This window comes from Lepidochelys kempii, chromosome 11 (genome assembly GCF_965140265.1).
Source record: "Lepidochelys kempii isolate rLepKem1 chromosome 11, rLepKem1.hap2, whole genome shotgun sequence".
In the NCBI taxonomy this organism is placed as follows: Eukaryota; Metazoa; Chordata; order Testudines; family Cheloniidae; genus Lepidochelys; species Lepidochelys kempii.
Window position 1 is genome coordinate 58036135 of NC_133266.1, and position 27597 is coordinate 58063731.

The 27597-nt window shown below is 42.0% G+C and overlaps 1 protein-coding gene across 3 annotated transcripts in view; it reads right to left on the reverse strand.

The window, feature by feature from the left end:
• The window catches only part of SATB2 (SATB homeobox 2), a 166527-nt gene that overhangs the window by 55372 nt on the left and 83558 nt on the right, over window positions 1-27597 (reverse strand). For all 3 annotated transcript variants that reach the window (XM_073306320.1, XM_073306321.1, XM_073306319.1), the window contains exon 7: window positions 14561-15033. In XM_073306320.1, the coding sequence (XP_073162421.1) occupies window positions 14561-15033 (473 nt within the window). The remainder of the gene's footprint in view (window positions 1-14560; window positions 15034-27597) is intronic.

Below are 27597 nucleotides of genomic sequence, written 5' to 3' on the forward strand. Positions count from 1 at the left end.
AAGTCTAAATTAATAGTATCCAATTTGCAAATGAATTCCAATTCAGCAGTTTCTCGCTGGAGTCTGGATTTGAAGTTTTTTTGTTTTAAGATAGCGACCTTCATGTCTGTGATCGCGTGACCAGAGAGATTGAAGTGTTCTCCGACTGGTTTATGAATGTTATAATTCTTGACATCTGATTTGTGTCCATTTATTCTTTTACGTAGAGACTGTCCAGTTTGACCAATGTACATGGCAGAGGGGCATTGCTGGCACATGATGGCATATATCACATTGGTGGATGTGCAGGTGAACGAGCCTCTGATAGTGTGGCTGATGTTATTAGGCCCTGTGATGGTGTCCCCTGAATAGATATGTGGGCACAATTGGCAACGGGCTTTGTTGCAAGGATAAGTTCCTGGGTTAGTGGTTCTGTTGTGTGGTATGTGGTTGTTGGTGAGTATTTGCTTCAGGTTGCGGGGCTGTCTGTAGGCAAGGACTGGCCTGTCTCCCAAGATTTGTGAGAGTGTTGGGTCATCCTTTAGGATAGGTTGTAGATCCTTAATAATGCGTTGGAGGGGTTTTAGTTGGGGGCTGAAGGTGACGGCTAGTGGCGTTCTGTTATTTTCTTTGTTAGGCCTGTCCTGTAGTAGGTAACTTCTGGGAACTCTTCTGGCTCTATCAATCTGTTTCTTTACTTCTGCAGGTGGGTATTGTAGTTGTAAGAAAGCTTGACAGAGATCTTGTAGGTGTTTGTCTCTGTCTGAGGGGTTGGAGCAAATGCGGTTGTATCGCAGAGCTTGGCTGTAGACGATGGATCGTGTGGTGTGGTCAGGGTGAAAGCTGGAGGCATGCAGGTAGGAATAGCGGTCAGTAGGTTTCCGGTATAGGGTGGTGTTTATGTGACCATTGTTTATTAGCACTGTAGTGTCCAGGAAGTGGATCTCTTGTGTGGACTGGACCAGGCTGAGGTTGGTGGTGGGATGGAAATTGTTGAAATCATGGTGGAATTCCTCAAGGGCTTCTTTTCCATGGGTCCAGATGATGAAGATGTCATCAATATAGTGCAAGTAGAGTAGGGGCTTTAGGGGACGAGAGCTGAGGAAGTGTTGTTCTAAATCAGCCATAAAAATGTTGGCATACTGTGGGGCCATTCGGGTACCCATAGCAGTGCCGCTGATCTGAAGGTATACATTGTCCCCAAATGTGAAGTAGTTATGGGTAAGGACAAAGTCACAAAGTTCAGCCACCAGGTTAGCCGTGACAGTATCGGGGATAGTGTTCTTGACGGCTTGTAGTCCATCTTTGTGTGGAATGTTGGTGTAGAGAGCTTCTACATCCATAGTGGCCAGGATGGTGTTATCAGGAAGATCACCGATGGATTGAAGTTTCCTCAGGAAGTCAGTGGTGTCTCGAAGGTAGCTGGGAGTGCTGGTAGCGTAGGGCCTGAGGAGGGAGTCTACATAGCCAGACAATCCTGCTGTCAGGGTGCCAATGCCTGAGATGATGGGGCGCCCAGGGGAAATAGCCCAACTTGATTGTCATGCACATTGTGTAAAGAGTTGTCACTTTGGATGGGCTATCACCAGCAGGAGAGTGAATTTGTGTGGGGGGGTGGAGGGTGAGAAAACCTGGATTTGTGCTGGAAATGGCCCACCTGATGATCACTTTAGATAAGCTATTACCAGCAGGACAGTGGGGTGGAAATAGGTATTGTTTCATATTCTCTGTGTATATATAAAGCCTGCTGCAGTTTCCACGATATGCATCTGAGGAAGTGAGCTGTAGCTCACGAAAGCTTATGCTCTAATAAATTGGTTAGTCTCTAAGGTGCCACAAGTACTCCTTTTCTTTTTACTTATATTATTGGCAGCTGTGCCGAACAGACCATTAACAAGGGTGTTATATGAATGGGATACTTTGAATGGTTTTGAAAAGACAATTCTTAGCCTACAAGCATCCAACAAATGACAAAAATATCTGTGCAATAGTGTGTACTGAAGATGTTCCTTATGGATTATCAGGATTCTGAGGACCTAAGGCCATTTTCATTATTTTCCTTTTTTTGACATCTCTGTACCCTGGCAATTCTTCCAGTTCAATTTTGCAGATCGAAGAAGTTGGGATAGTCAATGGAAGTTTTGAGCGCTTCTGCAAACCAAGCAGCACTAAGGTTCATCCATTCATAGCTGAGAAAATGCAATGTTACATGTATGCCCTGCCACTTGAACAATCCTTGTAACTTCCAATGGGACAAATTCTGATCTCACACAGTTGTAAATTCAAATGAACTGAATCCATTGCTGCAAAGGAGTTAATCTGGATTTATACCAATATAACTGAGAGCACAGTTGGCCCCTGACCTACCAGAGCCGTGGAATACATCCCATCAGCTCCTCATTTTTTTAAAACTTGATTCCCAGATTCACTACCTGTAGTCCTGATACAAGTCTGATTCTTAACACTCATTTAACTAATGCTATAAATACAGACATCTCAAGAGATGTCTGCTTAGGCATGAAGTGACGGCATTTAGTCTGATTTGAATACAACACATTCAGGGGGCAATAATGTCAATTTGATTTTTATTATTAAAATGAAATGTTTAAATTCTCAAGCAAATGGTGTTATTACACTAGTTTAATAAAGCCTCTTTTTTATTATGGCAGCTCTTTTTATTAGGGAAGACAGTGTGTGTGTGCATGGGGATCTGCATGTTGGAGCTGGGGGAAAAGGAGGCAGAAGAAAAAAAAAGAGAGAATATCTGCAAATGCCGTGCCATTTATATGACATACAAGAAAAAAAAAACCCAGAAAGGGAGCAAGACATAGCACATACTTTGTATATCTGTGCATTTGTTTCCAAGGATCAGAAATCCTGTGTATCAGCTGAGTAGGCAGGAGCAGCCTCCTGCAGAACACATTCTGAAAGCCTGACTCACATACTACTTAAGATCTTTTCATCCAGCCTATTGAATACAATTAAGTTAATTGAAACTGAAAATTTGGGTACTGTAAAACCCACTGTTGGAACAAATATCCCATGTACCAAAAATCTGCAATTTATTAATTTAAGCATTTCCCTTACAGACTGCCTTCTTTCCTGTGCATACAACAAAACGCGGCTTGTGCCACATTACACACAAGACTAAAACAAGCAGGCAGCATGAAAAGGTTTCAGGCAATGAGAGAGAGTTTTCTTTGCAAACAAACAAAAACAGGCCTTTCCTAATTGAAAGTCTACGTAGAACGGTGCAGACACCACAGTGATGAGTGTGGTATGAAGGTCTAAACAGATACCAACCAGAGGATTAAATGCTGCTAGTCTTCCTCCCACTTAAGTCAAGGCAAAGACACTCACAAGTGAAAGTGGACAGGATTTGACTCTCAGGCAGCTATACATGGAAGTTATTTTGACAAAATATATTTCAAACCAGAGACCTCGATTTTGCTGCCATTTAAGTCAACTGGAATTTTGCCAATTCAGTCTAATGAGAACAGAATTAGACCCATACCGATGCTATTTTTTCCGTTCAAAGCTCTTCAGTATAAATGGAGATTTGGTATAACTGGAACTTTCTTACCCTATGCACCATTACTGTGGTATCTCAGCTCCTCAGAGACAGGAATAAAATACCTTCCTGACCCCTGTGAGGCTGCTTCATTTTCCAGATAGGAAAACAAGGCAGAGAGATTGGGACTTGCCCAAGGTCACACAAGGAGTCTGTTGCAGAGCTAGGAACTGACCCCAGGTCTCTGAGTCACAACCCAATGCCTTAATCACTTTGCACTCTGCACAACACAATGCATTGAAACTACCTGGGCCTTTTCCTTTTATTTCATTCCAAATGGAGTTTCATTACACCCAAGTTCAATGAAATGGAATTCCACTCCTTCTATACTCTAGATCCCTTTTGCCCAAAACTATCTTCAAGCAATAGCCAATCAGCTACTAGCTGAGCTAGCCAAGTCAAATCTTCAAATTAGAACACTGATTATTCCCATTCACAGCTAAAGAGTTTTAAAAAGAAACAGGGGACGAGGTTGTTCTTTGGGAAGAGAGTTAAAAGTGGCCTCTTCAGCACTGAAGATGCTTGCTGCTTTTTTTTTTTTTTTTTTTGCCAGCTCTCTTTGTATCTGGCACCATGACTGTTTCATTCAAAAAGCCTCAGGTTCACTGATATTCCCAGTTTCTGCAGCTGTTCAGTAAAACAAGCACTGGCCACTCGCCCAAAAATTTTATTAACTTTGGCTACTGTGTCAAAACATTGGCAAAAAAGATGCCTTTAAAAAAAAAAAAAAAGACTCAAAACAGAATACATTTGTTTGGTCTATAGGCTTTTCAGTCCATCGGGGGTCCCTTGAGCAAAGAGAACAACAGTTCACTAGTCTACTAACTGAGTCTGCTGGATCCTGTAATATGGAGCTGATCTTTTGTTTACAGCACCGGCAGCTTTCCCGGTTAGAACTCCAGATTCTCCATCATGCCTTTGCTGCACGGAAAGGGACATTAAAGAACGGGGATGAATTGTGTTTATTCTGCTTATGCTGACCACAGAGACCTCAGTTCTGGAGTCAAGCTGCCTGTTGGTCATCTGGGGACTCCCTCGCAAGTGAAGTTCTAACCTTTAGGGATCACTACAGCAAAACTGAAATTGTCTGGAAACTTTCCAGAGAATGAAAGGATAATTTATTCATCCAAAAGTGTCTTTTAAAAGTGTCTCCCTCTCATGGTTGTTACATTCTGTGCCGGTACATTTCTAAATGCATTATCAGCCTTCAGCCTGCTACACTAGGTTCTGGCAAAACATTTTGATTGAGATTTGAATACCAACTTTGCAGAAACTTCAGACTGAGTGAATCAGCATGAATTTGCAACGGGGGCTAAGGAAGAAGGTGCAAGGAACTCTCTGCCCTGAGAAGAGCCAGAATCTAAGCGTGCTCCTTACACACAAGGTATGAGGTCATAGCATCACCAGTGGGGCTACACATCTCAAAAGGAGAGCGGCTAGCCATGGCTCAGCCTCACCTTCCACAACAACTGGCAACCTCAGACCAGCCCTGAAGGGAGCTCACCCACCTGTTTTAGGGCACGTCTCCACCTGACAACTATGCCAGATTAAGGTAGGATGTAAATCTGAAGTGGCATAGATCTTCTGGAATAACTCCTTGTAGATACCCTTATTCTGGGATAAGAGTGCCTTTGTCTGGGGTTTCTATAGTGCCCCTCACCATCCTTTCTAAGTCTTTGCTCTCCCAGCGCATTCCAAGGGGCATTCTGCTCTTCTCGGTCTTCTGCAGAAAGCCTTTTGAAGCCTCTCGTTCACCTTTGACCCTTTAGAAGGCTATGGCTTTAAAAACACACACATACAAACACACCCCACAGCTACAGCTATGTCTATGAGTGGCATCTGCCCCACATTTAACAACTTCATTCATGGCAGCAGCTAAACCCGGTGCCCATTTAAACCCAGGTCTCCAAGAAGTAAATAAATGATGGATTTTCACCATTTATCAACCCTTCCTTGTTTATTTTCTAAAGGATTTTCATGGCTGTAAATAACCACCAAAATCTGAAATACTGAAGTCTTTTAAAACAAGCAAGGAAAAAATGCAAGATCTACCATGAATAAAGTATTTTTATAGCAACTTTCTACTTACAGTTTGGTTTAATGTAAACATGCTTATTCATATGCTTTTCCTATTTTAAAATACAGATATTCGGGATGCCTGCATAGCTTGGGGATGGTGATGAGACACCGAGAGCCTTTCGCCGTTAGGGCACTGATTTGAATTAGTTAGTATGTACAACATACACAGCATTTAAGATGTAAAGCACTATAGGCCAGACTGGAACATGTGACTCATCGCACTAGTCCCACTGAAGTCCCCAAGACCACTCCTGTGAACAACAGGTAGTGAAGACAGTGTCTGCACATTCCTAACTCCTCTGGGCCAGCTAGCCAAGAAGACAGCAGAGCTCTGAAAGGGAACTCAGGCCAGAGATTCCAGGGAGCTGAGTAGAAGGATGACTATTCCTCTCTGAGCTAACCTGTAGCCCCGCCCCTACCAGGCCTGGCAGAATAGCAAAACATGGAACAGTATTGCCTTTACCTAGGGGGAATAGCCACACTAAGCAGAATGCTATCAATTTAGATACACAGAGGGGGCCCATTGCTTCGAGCAACTAACAAACTGTACTTCACACCCACCTGGTGAGGTAGAGCTGTCCTATTATCCCCACTTTACAGATGGAAAACTGAGTCACAGGGAGACTAAGTGACCCACCCAGGATGTCCGTAGCACAGCCAGGAACTGAACTCATGTCTCCTGAATCATAGTCCAGTGCCTTAACAGCAAGAATACCTTTTCTCCACAGCCTAGATCCTCCCTCCACTTATCCTGTGTGGCCCCTAGGACATGTGGGTATTTTGCTGAGGGGATAGGAGGCGGGGGTGAGGGGGAAGGAAGGTAGCTAAGTGCTATAGGGGCCCATTGTGGTTTCTCATCTCTGTGTGCACCTGAAACTTCCTGTTATGCTAATATGAATTACTGCATATAGACCCCAATGTCTGCAAATTAAAACAAAGTCATATTATGTACCCACAGTCCTTTGCTAAAATGAATCTCTCAGGGTACGGTTATACTGCAAAGGGAGCCCTGCCGCAGCAAGACTGCCTTCAGAGCTGGGCAGCTGGAGAGCGGCGGCTTCTGGCCAGGATCCCAGCTCTGAAGGCAGAACCGCCACCAGCAGCAGCGCAGAAGTAAGGATGGCCTGGTATGGTATTGCCACCCTTACTTCTGCGCTGCTGACGGCAGAGCTGGGCCCTCAGTCAGCAGAACCCCCACTCTCCAGCCACCCAGCTCTGAAGGCAGTGCAGAAGTGAGGGTGGCAATACCGTACCCCCCCTAAAATAACCTTGTGACCTCCCTGCACTCCCTTTTGGGTCAGAACCCCCCAATTTGAGAAACACTGGTCTCGGCCCTGAAATCGGTATAGTATAGGGTAAAAGCACACAAAAGACCATATTTCAAAGGGGAAGACCAGACGTCATGGTCTGTGACACGTTTTTCATGGCCGTGAATTTGGGAGAGCCCTAGTTATGAACTACAATATCAGCAGCAATCTCAGAGGAGGCTACGGCTGTGTACATCCTTGTGGGGGGGGGGGGGCGGGAATCTCTTCCCAATGTTCACCCAGAGCTCCCATCACGGCTAACTGGTTTAGAGGTAAGAAGGGCTTTGAAAAACATTGTTTTGTGCACAACCAAATTAAGTATTTTGAAGCTTATACGGGAACTCCCGACTTGCTGGAATTCCAGACTATAATTAAAACTAGTAATAATTATTATTTTCTCTCTGTGGGCCTCAGAGCACCATCCTGGTTCTAGTGAGTACTCGATAATGATCCTCAGAATGATATAATACGGTGTGTTCAAACTACTACTGTGACTCAATAAAGATAAAACAAAAGAATGCACAGTAATTAGCCGAAGGAATTAACCAGAAATCAGAGCAAATCACACTTTCTGAGGGTATCTGATGCACGTTGTTTCAGAATAAACTTGCTAAATACACTAATTTCAGATCTTTCAATCCAATTAAAAATTATTCCCCTCATGAGCAACGTAGAATGAACAAATTGTTGCTGCTAAATATTCACTGCAGATTTCTTATCCACAGTATGGATAACTATTGCTTATTCTGCCCGCCGTCACATGCAAAACTTTCATCAACCTCAGTGGGTGCTCTGGGCGCTCAGACAAATGCAGAATTTGCAATAAAGATCTATGGTGAGGGCTGCAGAGGAGTGTTCTGCCTGGTATGCAGATTATAACATAGCCAGAGGCTTAAGCAAATATTGCTGTCTCAAACAAGCTGCGAACTTTAAAGTTTTAGGAGAAGCCTCAGAAGTTACTTGAATCACGTGACTTTACCTCTGACTTCCTTTTCTGACCTTCTCCCTCCCACACACACACATACGCATTTGTTAGGCATTTGTTCCAATGGATTTAGCCTAGTTTGGATCAAAGCTTCCCCTACTTCATTTAACAGATTTGCTCAGATGGAAGGTCTCAGGGGAGAAATGATGTTAGTAAGAGGGGTTTTTCAGCATCTGAGTATGTAGGTCATTGGACTTTAAAATAAATTAGAGAATAGTTTATCTATTAAACAAGCTTCACGGTACATATTTTATGAAGCTATCCTTAATTATAGGTTAATGTACGGCACATAACCACCCTGTAGAAAGATTACACACTGGACCGTGATTTGGTGATTAATACAGTTATTAGCTAGTTGGTACAAGGATTTTAATGTACATAGAAAAATTGCTACAAAAACCTTTAGTTTTTAAGGTCAAGGATCCTTGTAAAATGTAACAAATCTGAACACTTCACTATTTGCCATGCCAGTGGGCTGGGTCTGCTCTGCCTTAGCACACCAGCCTTGGGAGGCGCAGTGGGGGGCAGGGTGACAAGAGGTGAGGACCCAGCCTCTGTCTTATTTTCTTTTTGTGGTGTTTATTGAGCCTTTGAGAATGTCCACGGATAAGTCTTGTGCACCACTAGTGAGTCAGGTCCTATCTGAACCCCTCTCCTACCTTTTCACCTGGTGGCTGAGTATTACTTGAGACATTGGTCTCTGGCCAATGGGAAAACAAAAAGACAGAGCTAAGAAATTTTTATTTAGAATTAAAAGCAAAGGAGAGAGAGGCACCAAAATGTGGCAAGATACTCCTGTTAAAATAACGTGCCCTAGAGTATGTCTACACAGACTGAGGAAGCCTGTGATCACGAGCCTCCGAGCCCAGGTCAACAGACTCAGGCTCGCAGGGTTCAAGCGACCATGCTAAAAAAAGCTGCACAGACAGTGCTTTTAAGCTGTGGCTTGGGCTGGAGCTGGAGCTCCGAAGCCCAGTCCACCCGGCCCCACCCCCCCAGGTGCCAGTGCTCAAGCTGCAACGTCTACACAGCTATTTTTAGGGTGTAGCGTGAGCCCTGTGAACCTGAGTGTGTCGACCTGGACTGGGAGGTTCACTGCCGCGGGCTGTGTAGGCATACCCTAGTGATCTGCTGCACTAATTCCAACGCCTCGTGGCCTTCTTAATGTTACGGTCTTGCACTCTAACACACTCAGGCTGAAATTATAGTAATTTTTTTAATGGATGTTAAAGACTTGTCTCTTTTGGGACAGTTGTTATGGATTGTGTAACACAGGACGTTAGCATCCGGGTGACTGTAAGTCAAGCATGAAATTTAATTTTTCTTTATGTAAAATGTGCCATTTGTATAATATCCATTTGTGAGTTCATCTGAGGAAGACAGACATTTAAAACAAAAAGTCTCAAAATGCTAATGCGACCTGAAAATAGACCTCAACGGGAGCTGAGCATGCACGTCTAAGTGTGACAGGGTAGGATGCGTCTGCATCAAATTATGAACTCCATTCTGCTCTCTGTGCTAACATCAAGTTGAAACTTGCCTGAGGGCAGCATATTGTACAATATTCCAGACAGAGCCCTGCCAAGGAAAGGTGGTTGATGCCTCCTTTGAAGAGTATTACTGAGAAGACATCAAGACTGTAATCTGGAGCCATCAACTCCGATTGTCTCTCATCTGCTGTCATGACCCCATGGAACAGTGTTTTGGGGGGATTTGGGGGAGAAGTGGGGGTTGAGGGTATTTGGGTGGTAACACCACATCTCCTAAAGAATGGTTCCAGACAAGAGGTCCAAGCCTGGGACCGTGCCCTGTAGAGCCACAGATCTAAAAGCAGTGACTAGACTTGGTTTGCTTGGAAGCACATGGGAACCAGCAATTGAGTCTGCACACAGAAAAATGGTGACCATACCGAATAGCAGTAGGCCAGGTTGTAACTCTGAGAACAAACTGACCCTGCCATTGGGCTAGTTTGTCATACAGATGCAAAGTGATATATAAGAGGAGAAATGTCATAACGTTATTATATCCAGTATCCTCTGAGGTGTTTAACATTCAATATCTTTTATAATTATGGATATTGTGACAAAGTTCCTCCTCGGCCTTGGTGGGTCCTGTGCTTATTGGTGGATTTGCTCGCCTCAGAGATTCACGGCAGCCCTTGCTTGTGGCTCAAACCTGCCGTTCACTCAGCTAACCTCATCACTGGCCAGCATGGAGAAAAGGAAGGATAACAATCCCCACAGTCTCTGCTGATCCACTTAGTGGGTCAGGGGATAGGCCAGGGACCTTTCCCTCAGGTGGGACCCACAGTACAGGTCAACTCCTCTTATATCCAATAGGGGGAAGGGGGATATGGGCAACCCGGGACCACCCTCTGCTCCAGATTCCAGCCCAGGGCCCTGTGGATCACAGCTGTCTGCAGTGTTTCGTGTAACAGTTGTGTGCCAGCTACTTCCTTGTGGCCTCCTCCCAACACCTGCTTTATCCTCACCACAGGACCTTCCTCCCAATGCCTGATAGCATTTGTACTCCTCAGTCCTCCAACAGCATGCCCTCTCACTCCCTGCTCCTTGCATGCCCCTCACTGACTGAAGTGAGGTCCTTTTTAAACCAGGTGCCCTGATTAGCCTGCCTATCTTAATTGAATCTCGCAGCTTCTTAATTGGCTCCAGGTGTCCCAATTAGCCTGCCTGCCTTAATTGGTTCCAGCAAGTTCCTGTTTGTTCTGGAACTGCGCCTGTTACCTTACCTAGGGAAAAGGGACCTGCTTAACCTGGGGCTAATATATCTGCCTTCTATCACTCTCCTGTAGCCATCTGGCCAGACCCTGTCACAATATTTAAAAGGCAAGTATTTTCTTTTCATTCATTAAAACAATTTTGGAGATATTTTCCATAACCCAAGCAAAAGTGTGACTTTAGCTGCCACTTTTTTTGTTTTGTTTCGTACTGGAATGCAGAGATGCATGGTCAGATTTGAAGGGTGGCATCTGGTTTGAATGACAAACATGCATGGAGACAGTGTACCCACAAGATATTAGTTATTATGCTTTTTTTTAAGGAAAAAAGAAAGCAAAAACGTACAAAGTAGAATCTAAAATAACTTGGAAGTCAGTGAGACTTGAGGTCCTAAGTTACTTAGATGCTTTTGAAAATTTTAACAGATGTGACTTCCCAAAGTCACACAACAGGCTGGCAATCAAGCTAGGACTTGAACCCAAGTCTCCCAATTCCCAGTCCAGTGTCTTAAATCCACTGGACCTATCCCAGGTCACCACAAGAAAGTGAAGAAATGTTCTGCAGATGAAATACTCCAGATTTCAAATGATCCCACAGGAAACTGTGGTAGGATCTCCACCACAGATGTTAATAGATGATATGGGCATATGCAAAGACTGTGCAATTGTTCGGAAAGGGCCTGACTGGCCTATCTCATATGTCTGCCTTCTGTTGCTGTTCTGGATATCTGACATTGCAGCACTCCATAGATGACACATAGGCATAGCTCAGGATTTTTACAATGTCAAAATCTGGTCACCCTTTACATGATATAGCAAAATGGCCGATTTAATCTAAAAGCTCTACGAGAACCTTTACATTTTGTGAATCAGGTTTTGGTTTACCGCATACTTCCCATTCAGCTTCAACAATCTTGCTAAAACACAGCCTCACATTCAGTGAGAGTCGTAGAATCAGCAGAGGCAGTATTACTGCTGACCTCTTGTTCAAGTTCAAAATATGTCATTCTGTCAATACCATCTACCTTAATTATACTGAGCTTTATATACAACAGGTTATGATCCCAGAAGGATGAAAAGCTTTTCCAAATTAAAAGCAGCATTTTGAAAGGGAAATACTCAGACATTCCTATGTAGTTTTCATTTGATATCCTCAAGGCTAACCCCAGAACTCAAAGTCATGTTGACTGAAAGTGCATGTTTTGCTGGGTGTAGCCATCTTATGAATTTATTGGCAGAAGGGAAGTAATAAAAATGTGCTCCATACTTTAATTAGTTCCCTCATAACATGGTATTTCCAAAATGGCTGTGCCAAAGAAAATCATTACTCCAGGAGAATCGACAAAGGCACTGTGCAGTGTGTGGAAGTCAGTGAACATCTGTGGTGGAGATCCAGGAGACAGGGGTGATACAAATACACACACTTGTCCGTGTTTTGTCTTGTTTGCAAAGCTGAACTAGAGCTTCACATGGGCTATTTACATAAAGTTTGTGCTGTATTTTTAAACATGGAATCCTGTCATCACTACACTCCTTCAGTTCTTTTACAAAACAATACAGGTTGGAGATCCATGTTTTGTATGTGAATGGCAACTGGCATGGAATAAATGTATATGGGAGGCCCTTCATGGACATGTATGTATTCAGGTATTCCACGTGCTAGCATAAAGGTGAGAAGGTTTTCTGCACTCACGTGATACTATCTTGTCATTATTTGCACATTAATGAAAGAGACCATTAATGTGATGCTATCAAACATGGTCTACTGCAAATGGCAGACGGCTCTCCTCGTGGCTATTCATCTGCAGGATTGAAAGCCAGCTCTGAGAGTTTCATCAGACTCACCCACTCACCTCTGCTGCTCTGGGGCCCCCACAAACACCACAATATCGGCATCAGTGGCAGATGCTACAGCAAGGAAATGAGGTCTGACGCCAGCCCAAAGACTCCCCCGGCTCCCAAGAAGGCAAACAAGAAGGCTGATGGCAGAAGGGGATAGGGGGCATAATGTCCCTCTTCCTGCCAGTCAGGCAGAGGCAGCTGTGGAAGGTTTCAACAATGAAGAAGAGTTCACGGAAGAGACAAGGGAGGCAGATTTGAGGAATGACAGATATGAAGCTAGGGAAGCTCTAGGAGGGACAAAAAGAAATAACTGGCAAGGCAGGAACTGAGAGAAAGATCAAAATACCGGGATACTATGCCAAACTCTGGCTGGCTGTGGAAGAAACAGCACTAAAGAACTGCTCCTCAGAGAAAGACTGTTCCCTTTCATTGTACATATGGCCCAATGCCATGGTCTCAAGCACTTTTTGTTCCCTGGAGCAATATTTTACTGATACCTCCTTTGCAACTAGTCGATATTTGTAATTTGTACATACACTGGTTACTGTAAATACCATGCATATCATGAAATAGCCTGTGTGCACATGCGCACACACACACGGACCACATGGGGCAGCTCATGGGGAGGCACAAAGCTTGCCCTTTTCAGCCCCGAGTCCTGAATCTCATCTGGATGGGAATCAATCCAGTCCCCAGTACCATCTGGAGCAGTCTGAAATCTGCAGTAAAATGAGCAGGCTGCAAAAGGCATGAAGGGAGCCAGACGTCAGTAGGGTGTGGGATCATCCTAACGATGTGTGCTTTCACCCAGCCATGCTCCTGACACCAGCTACAAGCAGAGATGAGAAATAGGAGCTGCTATGCTGGCCCGACACCAACAGGGGATCCCCTGCACTGGCATGGATTCTTCCTATGGCTGACTAACCTAGCTTCGCACCCACAATTAACAAGAGACACAGTCAAAAGTGGTCATATCCAATGGTGCCCACAGTCGTGCGCACATTATGCACGATGCATACCACGGGCAGGGGCAAGGAGGAGCAGCCTTGGCCACCCCACTGCCCATTCAGGTTAGGCCTGCAGCCCTCCATCATGACGAGTGGTGACAGGGCCAAAATTGAGTGAGTGGCATTGTGAGCTGGTGTACAGGGGTCCCAGCATTGCTTAGGTTAGGCCCCATGACCCCTCTGTCATGATGGATGGACCACAGGGCCAAAACTGAGTGAGTTGCACTGTGATCTGGTGTGTGGGGATTACAATGCTGTTCAAGTTAGGCCCCACGGCCCCTCCGTTGTGATGGAGGTGCCACAGGGTCAAAACTGAGTGAGTGCCATTGTAACCCAACGCATGAGGGCCGCAGCACCACTCAGGAGGGGCTGCGGGGCCAACCCTGATCATCACTGCGACCCCCATGCACCAGGTGGCAACAACACTCACTCAGTGGAGGGGCTCTTCCTCACCACTGCTGTCGGGCCGGCTCTGGCACTGGCTTCCCCTCCGCCCCCCGGAGACCTCCTCACTTCCAGCAGCACATATCCCCTCCTCAAGGACAGGTAGTGATGGGGACGGATCAGGCTGGAAAGCAGGGCCTGAACATGGCACGGACTAGGAAGGCCAGGCAATGGGGCAAGCAGCTGCAGCGGGCATGGCTCCACCGAGATTGACAGTGAGAACCAGGGGAAAAATTTCTGGGGGCACCCCTCCATATAGCAGCAGAAAATTAGACCCACAGAATTATTTTATCATGAAGTGGTATCCTAGCAGTGAGGGTTGCACTCCCCGTCTGCAAGTGAAATTCATATCACTTTACGCAGAATATAAGCTGCACTTTGCAATAATTTTAATAGCACCCAAGACTGACCATCTAACTTGAAAATTCAACCTAACTTGAAAATTTTGAAAGATTTATAACTGTGATGACAATAAGATGAGATTAGAAAAAGAGAAGCTGATATTTCCTTGGTATGTTTCTTGTCATGACTTGCAATAACCATGCAACCTCGTAAAGTTATGACCTTTTCCCCTCTGCTCTTCTTATTTAATAGAATAAAAATTGATACCTGGGTGCGGTTGAATGCCACTCTTGCAAAGACAGCTTGGGACACACTGGCTCTCTTCAGCTCATCCCTGACTTGCTGGTAAATATCTGGAGAGACTTCCACTGATGAATTCGTTGGCTCTGGTTTGACAGCTCTAGGGATGGGTGGATGATTCAAGAACTGTTGGTTGATAGCTTGTGGGTGTTGGTGAGCCAATAGCCGGCTTACAGCAATCTGTTGGTTTATCAGGTGGGCCATTGCTATCTGCTGCCTTACCAGCTGTGGACTGAGCTGAGGAGACAGGAGACCAGGGCTCATGATTGGCTGCAATGTTGGCACTTGATTTCGGATTGGAGTACTGTGGTGAACTTGGCCATGAGAAGATTGTTCATTGGTTTTTCCCAAGGTTGCCAGCTGGTTGATATTTGGTAAGTGCATGGGACGCTGACCCAGAACACAATAGTCTGATAGGTTTTCTCTTTCCACTCTTTCCACTGTTAAAAGAAAAAATGAGTTCATTGTGATTTTGATTTGCATTTACAGCAGGACTGTTACTATAACTGTTATTACAAGTGACTGTATTTTTAGTACCTATAATAAAATGCTACAGCTAAAGTATCAGACAGAGAAATTATTAATTCACACCTCTACAAGCTTTACTTGCAGAAACATGAGGGTTCCAGGAAAGACACACAGGCAAATGCACTGCCAAAAAGAACCAACACATCTTTTTTCAGTGTTTCAGCCACTGCTTACAGTCGCCTCCCTATAAACCTGCCAGCAGCTCCCCTTTTTTTAAAAAAAATTAATTTGCAATTATTAAGAAATGAAGGACAGAGTGTCCCACCACAAGGACTCTAGCTGCAAATGAAAGTCTTGTACCCCACACAAATAAAATGACCAGGATTGTATGAATTCACCTTGACATACCAGGCCATAGTTTTCAATAAACTTAGCTATAGCCAGTCTGGATGCATTTATATATATGATGTGATTAAAAGGGTTCTAGGACCTAGTATCACATATCTAGAAATTATTGACTCATCACAGGAATGTTTTCCGCAAATAATGAGCCACGATTTATCTCATGGATGTCACAATAATATTAGAACTTGTGTAATCGATAATGTTTGCACAATACTTTGAAGATTTTTTGTTTATCTTATATAGAGATAGTGTGGAAAAGTTCTGGGCATACACATAGGATTTTAAACCCTAGAGATCTCAATCCAGCATCTCACCGGAGTACTAAATACTAGAGCTGCATGAACAATGCCATTTATTTTTGTGGGAAATGTCTTCCATTTTTATTTAATCTTTCTATGAAAAACCAAAACCTGAAAACCTTGCAGCTTTTGGTCAAAAAAAATCAGTTTCTGAACAGCAAACAAACAAAAAATTCTTTTATCAAAAACTAAATAATTTTACTGAAATGTTTTCGGTTTCCAGTGTTTCAAAAAATTCCATTTCAACCAAAATGAGAATTGTGTGCCAAATTTTTCATTGTGGTTGCAAATCAACATGTTTCAATGAAAAAAATTTGACCCACTCCACTCAAAACAAAAAATATTTTGAAAATAAAACCACAAGCTTTTTTACAGTAATTGCAGCATATTGCACAGACACTTCATCATTCAATTTTCTTCAACAATCTAGTCTATGGACGAGGTGTTGCCTACCCTTATCCAAGAGACTAGTCCCAATTAATGAACTAGGATTACAGCACAAGGACAATCCATGTAAGAGTTTGCAGGACCAGGTCCTACTGTATCATTCTCTGATTCCATATCTGTCTTAATGCAAATTTGCACTATGGAATGTGAACAATGTTAATACAGATCTATACATATAATTTACAAAAGCTTTTTTAGATATTACTGAACCTGTGCAATAGTCACTTGTCCAGCATGAATTAATCTTCCACAAATCCATTTTAAAAATTAATAAATAACCCTAGCATTTGCTAGAGACCAAACACCCAAAGTATTTTTGTTGAAGAGAAAATAAAGGTCAAGCTCAGTCCTCACTTACACCACTGTCAATTCAGAGCAATTCTATTGGCACCAGTGGAATTCACCTCAGTTTCAAGCGGGCTGAATTTAGCTCTAAGCAGTTTTGTAGTTAGGGAAGTGCAAAAGAACAAGGCACTGAATCTGGTGAATTTCTAAGAATACCAAAACCTTAAAGGTAACCAAGTATTTCTGAACATTTAGTAACAAATAAAATTCACTTTCCTGCGCTAAACCTTACTTGCCAAGTTTCCACTCAGACCTGGTTTAAGTGCCAAGCTATAAACCCCTTTAAAAGTAAAGTTTAAAATGAAAATGCTGCCAGGTTGTTAACCTTTGCAGTGCTAGCTGGTATTACAAGAATACAGACATATCATCTGACTCGTTTCCTTGGGTGTATTTTTCCCCTTACTATCAGTTTCCTTTTTTCATCATTTTATGCTGTACAGTAATGCACATGTCCTCCATAAACAAACCAGATTCTAGTCACTTTAGCTGCCTTAATAATAAAAAAGTCACCATTAACAATCACGTTGCATGGAAAAAATATGCATTACCCAACTCCCTCTACACTGTGGTCTCAGACTCACTTTCTAACAATACTACCCATATTGTCTGCCATGTTGCTCTCACAGAGTCATAGAGCCAGAAGGGACCAGCAGACCATCCAGTTTGACCTCCCATGTATCACAATCCACCAACATCTGTCTACTAAACCCAACTAAAATTCGAGCAAAGTATTACAATGCACAGGAGGCTAGAGTACAATATGCCACAGGCAGAGAATAGGAGGTCCCAAGGAGCACCAGTCCTGAGGCCCCTGCAATGGCAGGAAAATGACTAAGTGAGATATACACAGATAATCCTGGCAAGTGACCTGCACCCACATGCTGCAGAGGAAGGTGAAAAAGGTCATTGCCAATCTGACTGAGAGGGAAATTCTTTGCAGTCCCCACATAGGGTGATCCATTAGACACTGAATAGGTGAGCAACAACCAGCCAGTCAAGCACTCGAAAAAGAGAATGCTCTGTCCCACCTCAGAGACCTTCCTCCCTGCCCAATGTCACATCTCAAGCTGTGGCCAGTAGGGGCACTGCAGGGCCAACCCAGGCAGTGAAGTCAATGTGAGAATGCAGAAATGGTGGCATGGTATAATCCTCAGACAAAGAGCAGCCCCATGGCAATTAACGTGAAAAAGAAGGCAATATACAGAGGGCACAACATATGAATCATGAAGCTGAATGCCCTTGCACAGCCATATCAATACACAGCCTCACGTTTTATATAGGTAAGTGATATCCTCCATTTGCACTGTCTGATTTCCACACATTCCACTCACAGTCTTATCCTAGCATGTATTTGTCCTTCTCAGATTGTCTTGTACCTGTGCCCTTTGTCCCCATATCATACTGGCTAACTATTTAAATAAGCAAGTATGCAATATCAGCTATGAAGCTCATTACCCTAAAGAATCCTTGTAAATAAAAATGCAATACTTTCTGACCTACACTCTTCCAAATTTATTACACCAGTTAGCCAGATTTAAGGTGTCTGTGCCCAGGAGGTGCTAAGGTGCATTGCCAGAGCTTAGAAAGCAGCTCACACAGCACTCCAGGAAAGTCTTCATTAGGGGTGATCAGAAAACAGTGATTCAGTTTCGCGAAAACTATGTTTGACTTTTGTTTTTGTTCAGCAACAGGATGAAACCAAGCCTTTAAATATATATATATTATTATTATTATTATTATTGCCACTGCAGTGGAGTCCTTGCTCCAAATCAAATCTGAACCTGGGTCATCCCAGGTGAGTGCCCTAAGAAGCGCGTTACTAGCTATTCTGGGGCGCGGAGGCTGCTCTCTCTCTCTCTCTCAGTCCTGGAACGTGAGGAAAGTTTCATCAAAATAGATAAAAGTTTCTGCAAAAAGTTTCAGTTTCAACAAATCAGTATTTTCTGGTGAAAAAACAGTTGGTCAAAAAACTCCTGACCAACTGTCGTCTCTGTCCCTCATTTCTTATTAACTAGAAAGTCACCAAACACCAAAAACAACCACAGACCAACATGATCCCCTAACTGAGTGCAGCAAACTGTCCATTTTCTATGCTCCTTTCTCCTGTTGTAATGATTACCATGTGTGTCAAAGTATTACAGCTTTACTAGGAAGATGCCTGGATTCGGAGGAAGAGCAAACCAAAGCACATCTCTCCGTATTGTCTACCTGAATCCATCTTGGACAGTCTGGGAGCTGATGCAGATAATAGCATGAAAAAGGACTTTCCATTCAAATGAAAAAAGATGAATAGATTTAAATCAGATGCTTTTAGGCGGAAGAGCGAGGGCGTTCCCTCTTTTTTTCCCCATTTTTTTTTTACTTGGTTGTCAACAGAAACATTCTCATAAACAGCCTGTGGTGCATTTAGGACTTATGAATGACACTGGAATTGACTGCCAGCTCTAGGTACCAATTCCTCAATTCATTCGCAGAATGGTATAGTGCAGAGAGCAACAGGGCAAGCTTAACATGCTTCCCCACCAACACACTACTCCCTGACACTGGTAAGCCTCCTTTGTGGAGGAAATGGTAGACCATCTTCCAAGGCCCATTCAATCCTTGGCCTTTCCATTCCATGGGGGGCTACAAACTCTTTGTCTGAGATCTCCGACAAACAGCCACTGTAATGGAGGGGGAGGAGGTTGTGAAAAAGAATAGACAGAATTGCTTTATTTCCATTGTGATTTTAACTCGCCATCACAGGATAGCAGGTGCCATGTTGCTGTTTTTCAGTGGAACCATTTGAGAGTTTTGGTGGTTTTCTTCTTCGTTCTATTTCTTAATTTAAAACCTGATTCAATTTGATGACCAGAAAAGTCAAAGATTCTGGTCCTCGTGACAGCCAACTATATAGACTGCACTAGGCCAGTTTCCACACACTGGTCTGTTAGTGCACCACATTAAGCCCTGCAATACTTCTGAACCATAAAGATCAGTCATGCCTTATTAGTCACAGTCATGTAGGTTTAGGTATCACCAAACACTGAAGCAGGATCTGAACCCATGACTCTACTATTGCGAGGCCAACACATTAAGCCACAGAACCACCCTCTGCCTAGAGGAGCCAGTGCTACCGTGGCACATCCAGAGGCTACCCAGCTGCTTTCTCTTCATAATTACAAGCCAACTCTTTCAAAATAACAAAACCATTCCAGAACAAAGGAGGTGCCTTTAAAGTGGTAACGTCATATCTTTTCATCTATAATTACTGTAATTACTTATTTCTTTTCATCACAACCCACTTAGCCACTTCAGTACAGGGGACTAGCTTGAGGAGCCTCATTTTCATTCAACATCTAATCTTCAGTGTCTACTAAAGCCCTTCATTTACCGTCTGCTCTCTGGCCAGGCCACTTGCTCTTGCAGGATTGGGATAGATAGGCTCAGAGAAAATGCAGATGACCAGAATGAGCCAGCCTTGATAATAAGTTTTAACTTTTACAATCTCTCTCTGCCTCCATGCTCATAACATGCAAATGACCCAACAGCAGCTATATAGCAAATATGTAATAATGGGGGTTGGGGCACAGGGAGAGGCATTAAGGTGATTCTCTGTCCTAGCCTAATGGAAACACCAAACAGAGAACACGTCTGTCTGTTCTTGACTGTGCAGTGTTTAGTTCTCTCTCTCACACTCACCCCCACTTCATTATTTGTGCATTTGAATTAACACCAGGCTTCTGTGCAACCAGCAGCCAAGGTGAACTGGGCACAAGGTGAACTAATGTTATGGACCGACCCACCACAGCCAAGCCCTCGTACAATGTTAGTTTCTGAGCTCCCACATGCATCAGCACATTTACAAAAGATGCAGAGACTCTCTCTCTCTCACACACACACACACACACACACACTAAGGGCTTGATCCACTGGAATAATGGAAAGTCTCCCATAGATTTCACAGTGTATTGGCTCTAACTTTGTTTCTTTTAATTCTGTTTAAACATACTAGGCCAAATGTTCACCCTATAAACGTACAACCCATGGAATCCAACTGGTTATCCCAGAGTGTCTTATTTTTACAGATCTCTTTTGTGCCACTCTACAGGTTAAATAGGACACACTGCCATTCGAATCCAGTATTTATAACTATGTGCAGTCTAGTTCACAGGCAGGATATGCTAACTGTAAGTCCACATGATACAGAGAGGAGCTCTACATGCCAGTCAGACTGAATAAAAATGAAGATGAAGAAGAAGAATAAACATTGTCAGAATAAATTTACAGAAACAGCTAATCTAGACGGACCAGTGTTCTTGTCCTGTATAGAAATGCCTGTGATAGTGTAAAATTATTCTGAGAAATGTTTGTCCTGGTAGTTACGCATCTTCCCTACAATTAGGCAGTGATCTACCATGGATGATGCACCTCCCAAACCATACCTGACCAATTGTGCAATGTGTGCTGTGGGTGATCACTTTCTGAGTCCAATTGCTAGCAATCATCAGGGGAAATGGATCACCCATGTCACTTACCAAGAGACTCGTCTAAAAACATCAGGTAACTGGAGTGCTGAATAAATATAAGTCAGTGACAGAAATACATTTTGTGTAATCTGCAATTCAGATGATCAGGATACAGCAGGGCTGCACTCTCTGTCCCAGCAACAGATATGGGGATTTTGCTAGCAATCATCAGGGGAAATGGATCACCCATGTCATTTACCAAGAGACTCGTCTAAAAACATCAGGTAACTGGAGTGCTGAATAAATATAAATCAGTGACAGAAATACATTTTGTGTAATCTGAAATTCAGATGATCAGGATACAGCAGTGCTGCACTCTCTGTCCCAGCAACAGATATGGGGATTTTCAAACTTGGTCTAGAGTTCCTTTTGCATTCTCACGTTCACCTGACGCTAACTTTCTCAAAAATTCTCCTTTGGGGCTGCAATTTCCTTAGCTGGCCTGAGACTGGAAGTTCGTTTTTGTTTTTTTGTTACGTGTGAGGAAAATCCATTCAACCAATTTTTGAATTATTTGTGACCAAAAAAGTTTTACGCCCTTTTTTTTAAAAAAATTTTTAAAGGGGTGGGGGATTGCACATAGTTATAAATACTGGATTCTAACGGCAGTGTGTCCTACTTAACCTGTAGAATGGTGCAAAAGAGATCTCAAAAAAAAAAAATAAGACACTCTGGGATAACCAGAGGCGGGGGCGGGGGAGAATTTCTTTTTTTACTTTGCTCCCCAATAATTCAAAAATGGCTGAGCAAAACTGCAGTCTTGGCATGTGACTGCTCCACAATGAGGAAGTATCTCTTAGCTAATTTTGAAAGTGAAAGTTTTTAAAAGAAAAAAGGTAAATAATTGACAACTCACTTCTGAGCATGCTTAGTGAGCATCTGTTAAATTTTTTAGCAGACACCTAGCAGTGACAACACACTTGGAGCTGTAAGGACTTCCCATTCTCTCTAGCGCAGTCAAAAAATAGGAATAACATTTTCCAAAGTTGAAATTCCCACACACGTCTTTTTCATCAAAATTCAAATTTCAAAATAGTTCAGCCAGTTCTAATTCTCTCCATCCTGCTTAACAGCCACAAAGGCCACTGCTTATGGGCTTCTGGAATATAAGGCATTGGGCGGGTTGCGTCTCATAGAACCACACACACACACAACACAGTCCTTAAAAATGAACGTCATAACATCACGGAGAGGAGAAAAAGAAATGTGGGTTTGAAAAGGTGTAGACAATTTTCAGATATCTATAACGTTTGCTGTATCCTGCCTGTTCTGTCAATTCTATACTCTGATTTTAAAAAAATTAAGTCTCCATCTTTTTCCATTGTAAAGATACAGCAGTCTCAATGTAAACCAATGCCCTACTGTCCCATCAAAGCAGTACAGCAGAACATCGTCTACAGCTTAACAGCATTAAAGATGTGAGCTCATCCCTCAGTGAACTGTGACCTTTCAAAGCCTCCGTGGGCCACCAAAATGCTAACAATATCAAGACCAATAGTTTCTTTATTTTCTTTTAAAAAAATGAAAAAACCCTATTGAATTCAAAAGAAAAGGTTCAGATTTTCATAGCAGGAGGAAGAGCTGTCAGCTAAACTGAAAGGCTTCGTTTTGGCTTAGCTCCAGATCAACAACTAAAGTACAAGCAAAAACCCCAAGAAACTGCAAATTCTTAAATAAGTTATTTAAGTATCTAAACTGATAATGAGTGTAACTAGCCATCCGAAATGTCGAAGTCCAAAGAAAACATTACTACATAGGCCAATTTAAAGCAAAAATCTTGGATGGAAAAGAACTGCTACCTTTCTAAGAAGTTCCTAAAAACACCTGCTTCAGATGAACAATTCAAAATAATTCTTAAAGAAAGAAATAGGAATTCTCAGTGTGCTCCCTCGGCAGTTGCTACCTTGAATGGGAAACTGAGTTCTGTCAGCCTGAGAGTGGAAAAGCTGGAAACTCATGCAAATGCTGCTGCTTCTAAACTCTCTAATCCTGCAACTGCAACTAAGACCCATGGTCAAAAAACAGATTCTCTGTCCGTCTGTCTGAGGCTGTAAACAAGTTTTCAAAAAATAACAGCGCCTACAACTATATCTGAAAAACAAAGAAGATCCAAAAAGATAAGACGACATAGATTATCCTCAGTTAAAGAAGATGTGTAATCCTCTTTCCTGCAACAGCTAGCTCCTGACCTACTGAAATCAGAAATAATTCATTTATATTGAAGCGATTCATCACTTCACAAAAAGACCATCAGCCAACATCTCTGAACTTACACCAAGATGATTTCTGATCTTAGGGATAAAGATGACTCTTATTATCTGGACAAACAAAAGACTTTTTAGCTTGTTTTAAGGTCACATCATATTTGTTGTTCTCCTTTCTCCCCTCTGCTTGAGAATTTGGGCTCAGGCTAAGAGATAATATTCACAGTACTAAAAAACTTTCAGTAGTGAAGGAGTGATTGTCTTTCCTATAAAACTAACCTTGGGAAGGGAATATATCTTTTAAAAACAGATAGCTGAAAGACCATTAGCAAAATATTACCAAAATGACACTGGACAATGAATTATTTCTATGAATTTTATTCCTTGGAAATGCTTTTGATTGCTTTGAAATATTTCTGTCACACACACACACAGAGTTTTTTATGTATGTATTCTTTAATTTTTACAGGGAATCTAAGTAAGTCAGTGTTAAATGTTGTAGAATCATGCACAAAACAAAGCAAATAATGCAAATGGAATTACTTCTGCTTTAACTCATTGCAAATAATTGCTTTTGCCTTTCAATGCGTTTGAACAAATGTTATGTTTTATTTACATATGGACTGGAAGAGAACATTTATGCTGGATTTTGATACAAACACAGAGAAGACTGACAGAAGAGCTCATTACTTTTGGACCAAAGACTGGGCTTCATTCATATTATATTCTGCTAAGAAATATTAAACTAATTATTCAGATCCTAAATTTCAAAGGGTCTGAGAATACATAGCTTCCGTAAACTTCCAGAGGAGATGTTTATGTTCAGTACCTCCGAAGACTAGGTCATCACTGTCTGATTTACATGCAATCCTCATTAAAACTGTGGGCCTGATTCTCATGTACATGAGGCCCTTTTCTTCTGCTCTGGGAATGCAAAGGGCCTTATGGGGTAATTTTAAATTCACTGCAAGGCCTCTTTCCACTATTAGGGTAGTGCAAATGGCCTCAGTGTAAATGAGGAAGTAGTCCTGTAACCTTAAAAATGTGAAAATTTAAAATCAAAAGTTAAATAAAAGATACATGTAGTAACATTAACTCACTCCATCTTGCACATTCTGTGTATAGTTTTGATCGGTAATTAAACTACCAAATACTAGATCTAAATGATTACATATGTGCTGTGTGACAAACAGAAAGTTACTGAGAACCTTAACTTTCTCATTTCCCAACTTTTAAAAAGTTAGAACTGTATTAATATAAGCCCTCTTTCCACAATTACATACACCAGGGGTTCTCAACATGTTTCTTTCTGAGGCACCCGCAACATGCTATAAAAGCGCCACGGCCCACCTGTGCCACAACAAATGGTTTTCTGCATATAAAAGCAAGGACCGGCATCATGGGGTAGCAAGCAGTGTAACTTCCTGGGGCCCCATGCCACAGGGGCCCCCCAGGTAGCAAAGTTACTCCGGCTTCAGCTACAATCCCAGGTGGAAGGACTCAGGGCCCCAGGCTTCAGCCCCATGCAGTGGGACTTTAGCTTTCTGCCCTGGGCTCCAGTGAGTCTAACACTGGCCCTGCTTGCCCTGAAATCTGCTCGTGGCCCCAGACCACTGGTTCAGAACCACTGGCATACACAGTATATATCATATACACCAAACTGGTTAGGAAGATTTTTCCTGATCTTTTCCCATCCTACTGTCCCATTCACCCATGCCCAAACACACATACAGAGTGCTAGACCAACAGCTGGGAAAACATGGAAAAATCTCCATTCTCACACTAGTAAATTCCAGTTATCAGTATGTATACTAACTCCTATGCTACTGAATAAATGATGAATTTCTTCAAAACTTAAAGGGGCTGGTAGACAGGGGTAGGAAAGTCAAGCCAGAACCTTATTCTATGATGGCCTTGACACAAGAGATAATTAACATTCTGAGCTGAACTAACTGAAAACTTTTAACAATTATAAGCATAAATAATTTAGCTGTATTTTCAGTAAGCTCAACAGAATGCACACTAAGAATGTTTACTTCAAATTTCATACAATTCCATTTGTATATAGGTTTGACATCTGTTACTAATGATATCAAATTATTGATTGTTCACTTTCTTATATTTATTTAAACATTAACTATATACTCTGCAACCTGATGATTTTCTTCTTTATTTTCCCAGAGGACTTTTTTATTTTTGCATTGCTTTAGTCATATTTACTTTGATCTTCCAGAATGTATAATTATTTTACTGTTTATTTATTTCCATGAGAAAGGGGGAAAAAAGTTTGACCTAGGAGATCTATCTATATGTGGCAATTTGTAACAGAATCACATAGCTTATGTTTAGGAAATCATGGTTTTGATTAAGAAGCAACCATTTAGTTCCCACTGTTTTATTAAAACGGACATTAGCAGATAATAGGAAACACATTTAAATACCGTAGACTGCATTTAGTTTGCAACGTCAAAAGTAATTTAGAAGCCCCTTTCTATTTTGCATTTACCACAGTGCATGTGATTTTTTTTTCGCTTGTTTGGGTTTTTGTTTGTTTGTTTGTTTTGTTTTTTTACATTCTACTAACCAAATCTGGCCTTGGATATGTATGTGCTGGTCCCAATGCCTCACAGTGATATCCAAGGGCAAAATTTGACTCTAAAATCTAACTGTTGCTTATATCCAGTTTTTTAAAAAACAGAACTTTTTACTTCTTATTAAAAGAGATGTGTGGCTATGTATATTTACAAACTCACTAATTTCACATATGAAATGAGTTCTACTGTACAAACCACCAACTGTGAAGTAGAAATGAAATTATAACAAAGAAATGGAGATGTGAAATTAAAAGCACCAAACTAAGTGCAGAAATCTTCCCTTTCAGAGGGTGCTAGAGATTATTGCAATGAAGTTACATAGCTGTTTATTTTCCATACCCAACTGTACCTGTCATGGATCTTTTGTTTTCCCTCCCACTCGTTTGGTTGATGAATCAACACCACTTGAACTGTTTTACAGCAGCTTGTGTTTACTTCACACATACCTTAACCTTCTCTTTTCTCCTCCTACTAACACACACATACTCTTCCAAACAGCAACGACTAGCTGAATCTCTTTAAATTGTGCACATACACAGTTATCTGGCAAACTCTTTAGGTTTGGGTCCTTGACCTCTTGATTGAAATCAAGGTCTCGCTCTGCTTTTACTGCACTTAGTGATTTAACTGTGCACTTACTAACTAAAAAAAAAAGAAAGAGCTTGAAGAACTGAATGCTCTAAGAAAGGAAGAAAGTGGAAGATGTGGTGTGCTAGAAACACTTGGGAGTCTGAAGTGGCAACACTGAGAACCACTACAGTTAAGGGTTTCCAGTGTCTTTGGAGCTGGCATTACACCCTAGCCTGATGAAATAGCAAACCCATAGCTTTTCTTCTGCAACAGAGAGTTAAAGCGATCTACTAAATGACCTTGAAGCTCTTTGATTCCTTTGATTTGTTTCAGCCAAGAGCACTTTAAAAAAAATCTTTTTACTAAGAGTCATTTAGAGAAAAGAAAACACTTCTGAGTCACACGATGGTAATTTAGAGTGAGAAGGAACTATTCAATTCATCCTGCACAATGGTAAATATTAACGACATAGTAAATGTCTAAATCAAAATTTGCAGATGACCCCTGTGTAATTTTACAAAATGAAAAGATGTGTATCTTAATTCTCTTACGTACTTCATTTACAGTTTTACTTCAACTATTTTAAAATCTTCCACAGACATTTTTAACCTAAAACATAATCGCTCTTGCTAGGGCAAATATCACTGTTGCACACAACAGAGCTCTGATTTTTATACGTATATCTTCCATACTCCATGCACACATGTAACCACACTACAGTTAATGGGAAATAGGCACATAAATCAAAGGGAAAACAGATCCCTCAGTGTTTGCCCTGATCTTATGCAAGATAAAAATATTCTCAATTCTAAAAGAAGCTTCCTTATTACATTACGATGATGGGTTTATATTTTGCCTTAAATGAATTAAATAGCAGCCTTCCACATCTTATATGCTCTACTTTTTAAGAGCAAAAAACTGCAGACACTTTTTTAAAAGATTTGAGTTTCACGAATAAGTATACATTTGGTATATTCACTTCTCAAGAAGTTATGGGCACCATAAGGGAGTCCCGACCCAAGCTTTGTGAATCTGACACAAGCCCTTTCTGGCTGGTGAAAAAAAGGCTTGAGCTTCTGGTGCAAGTCATGCCTGAAATAGCCAATGCATTCCAATTCAGGGAAGGAATCTTCCCTTCCAGAGACCGACACTGAGGAAACCCTC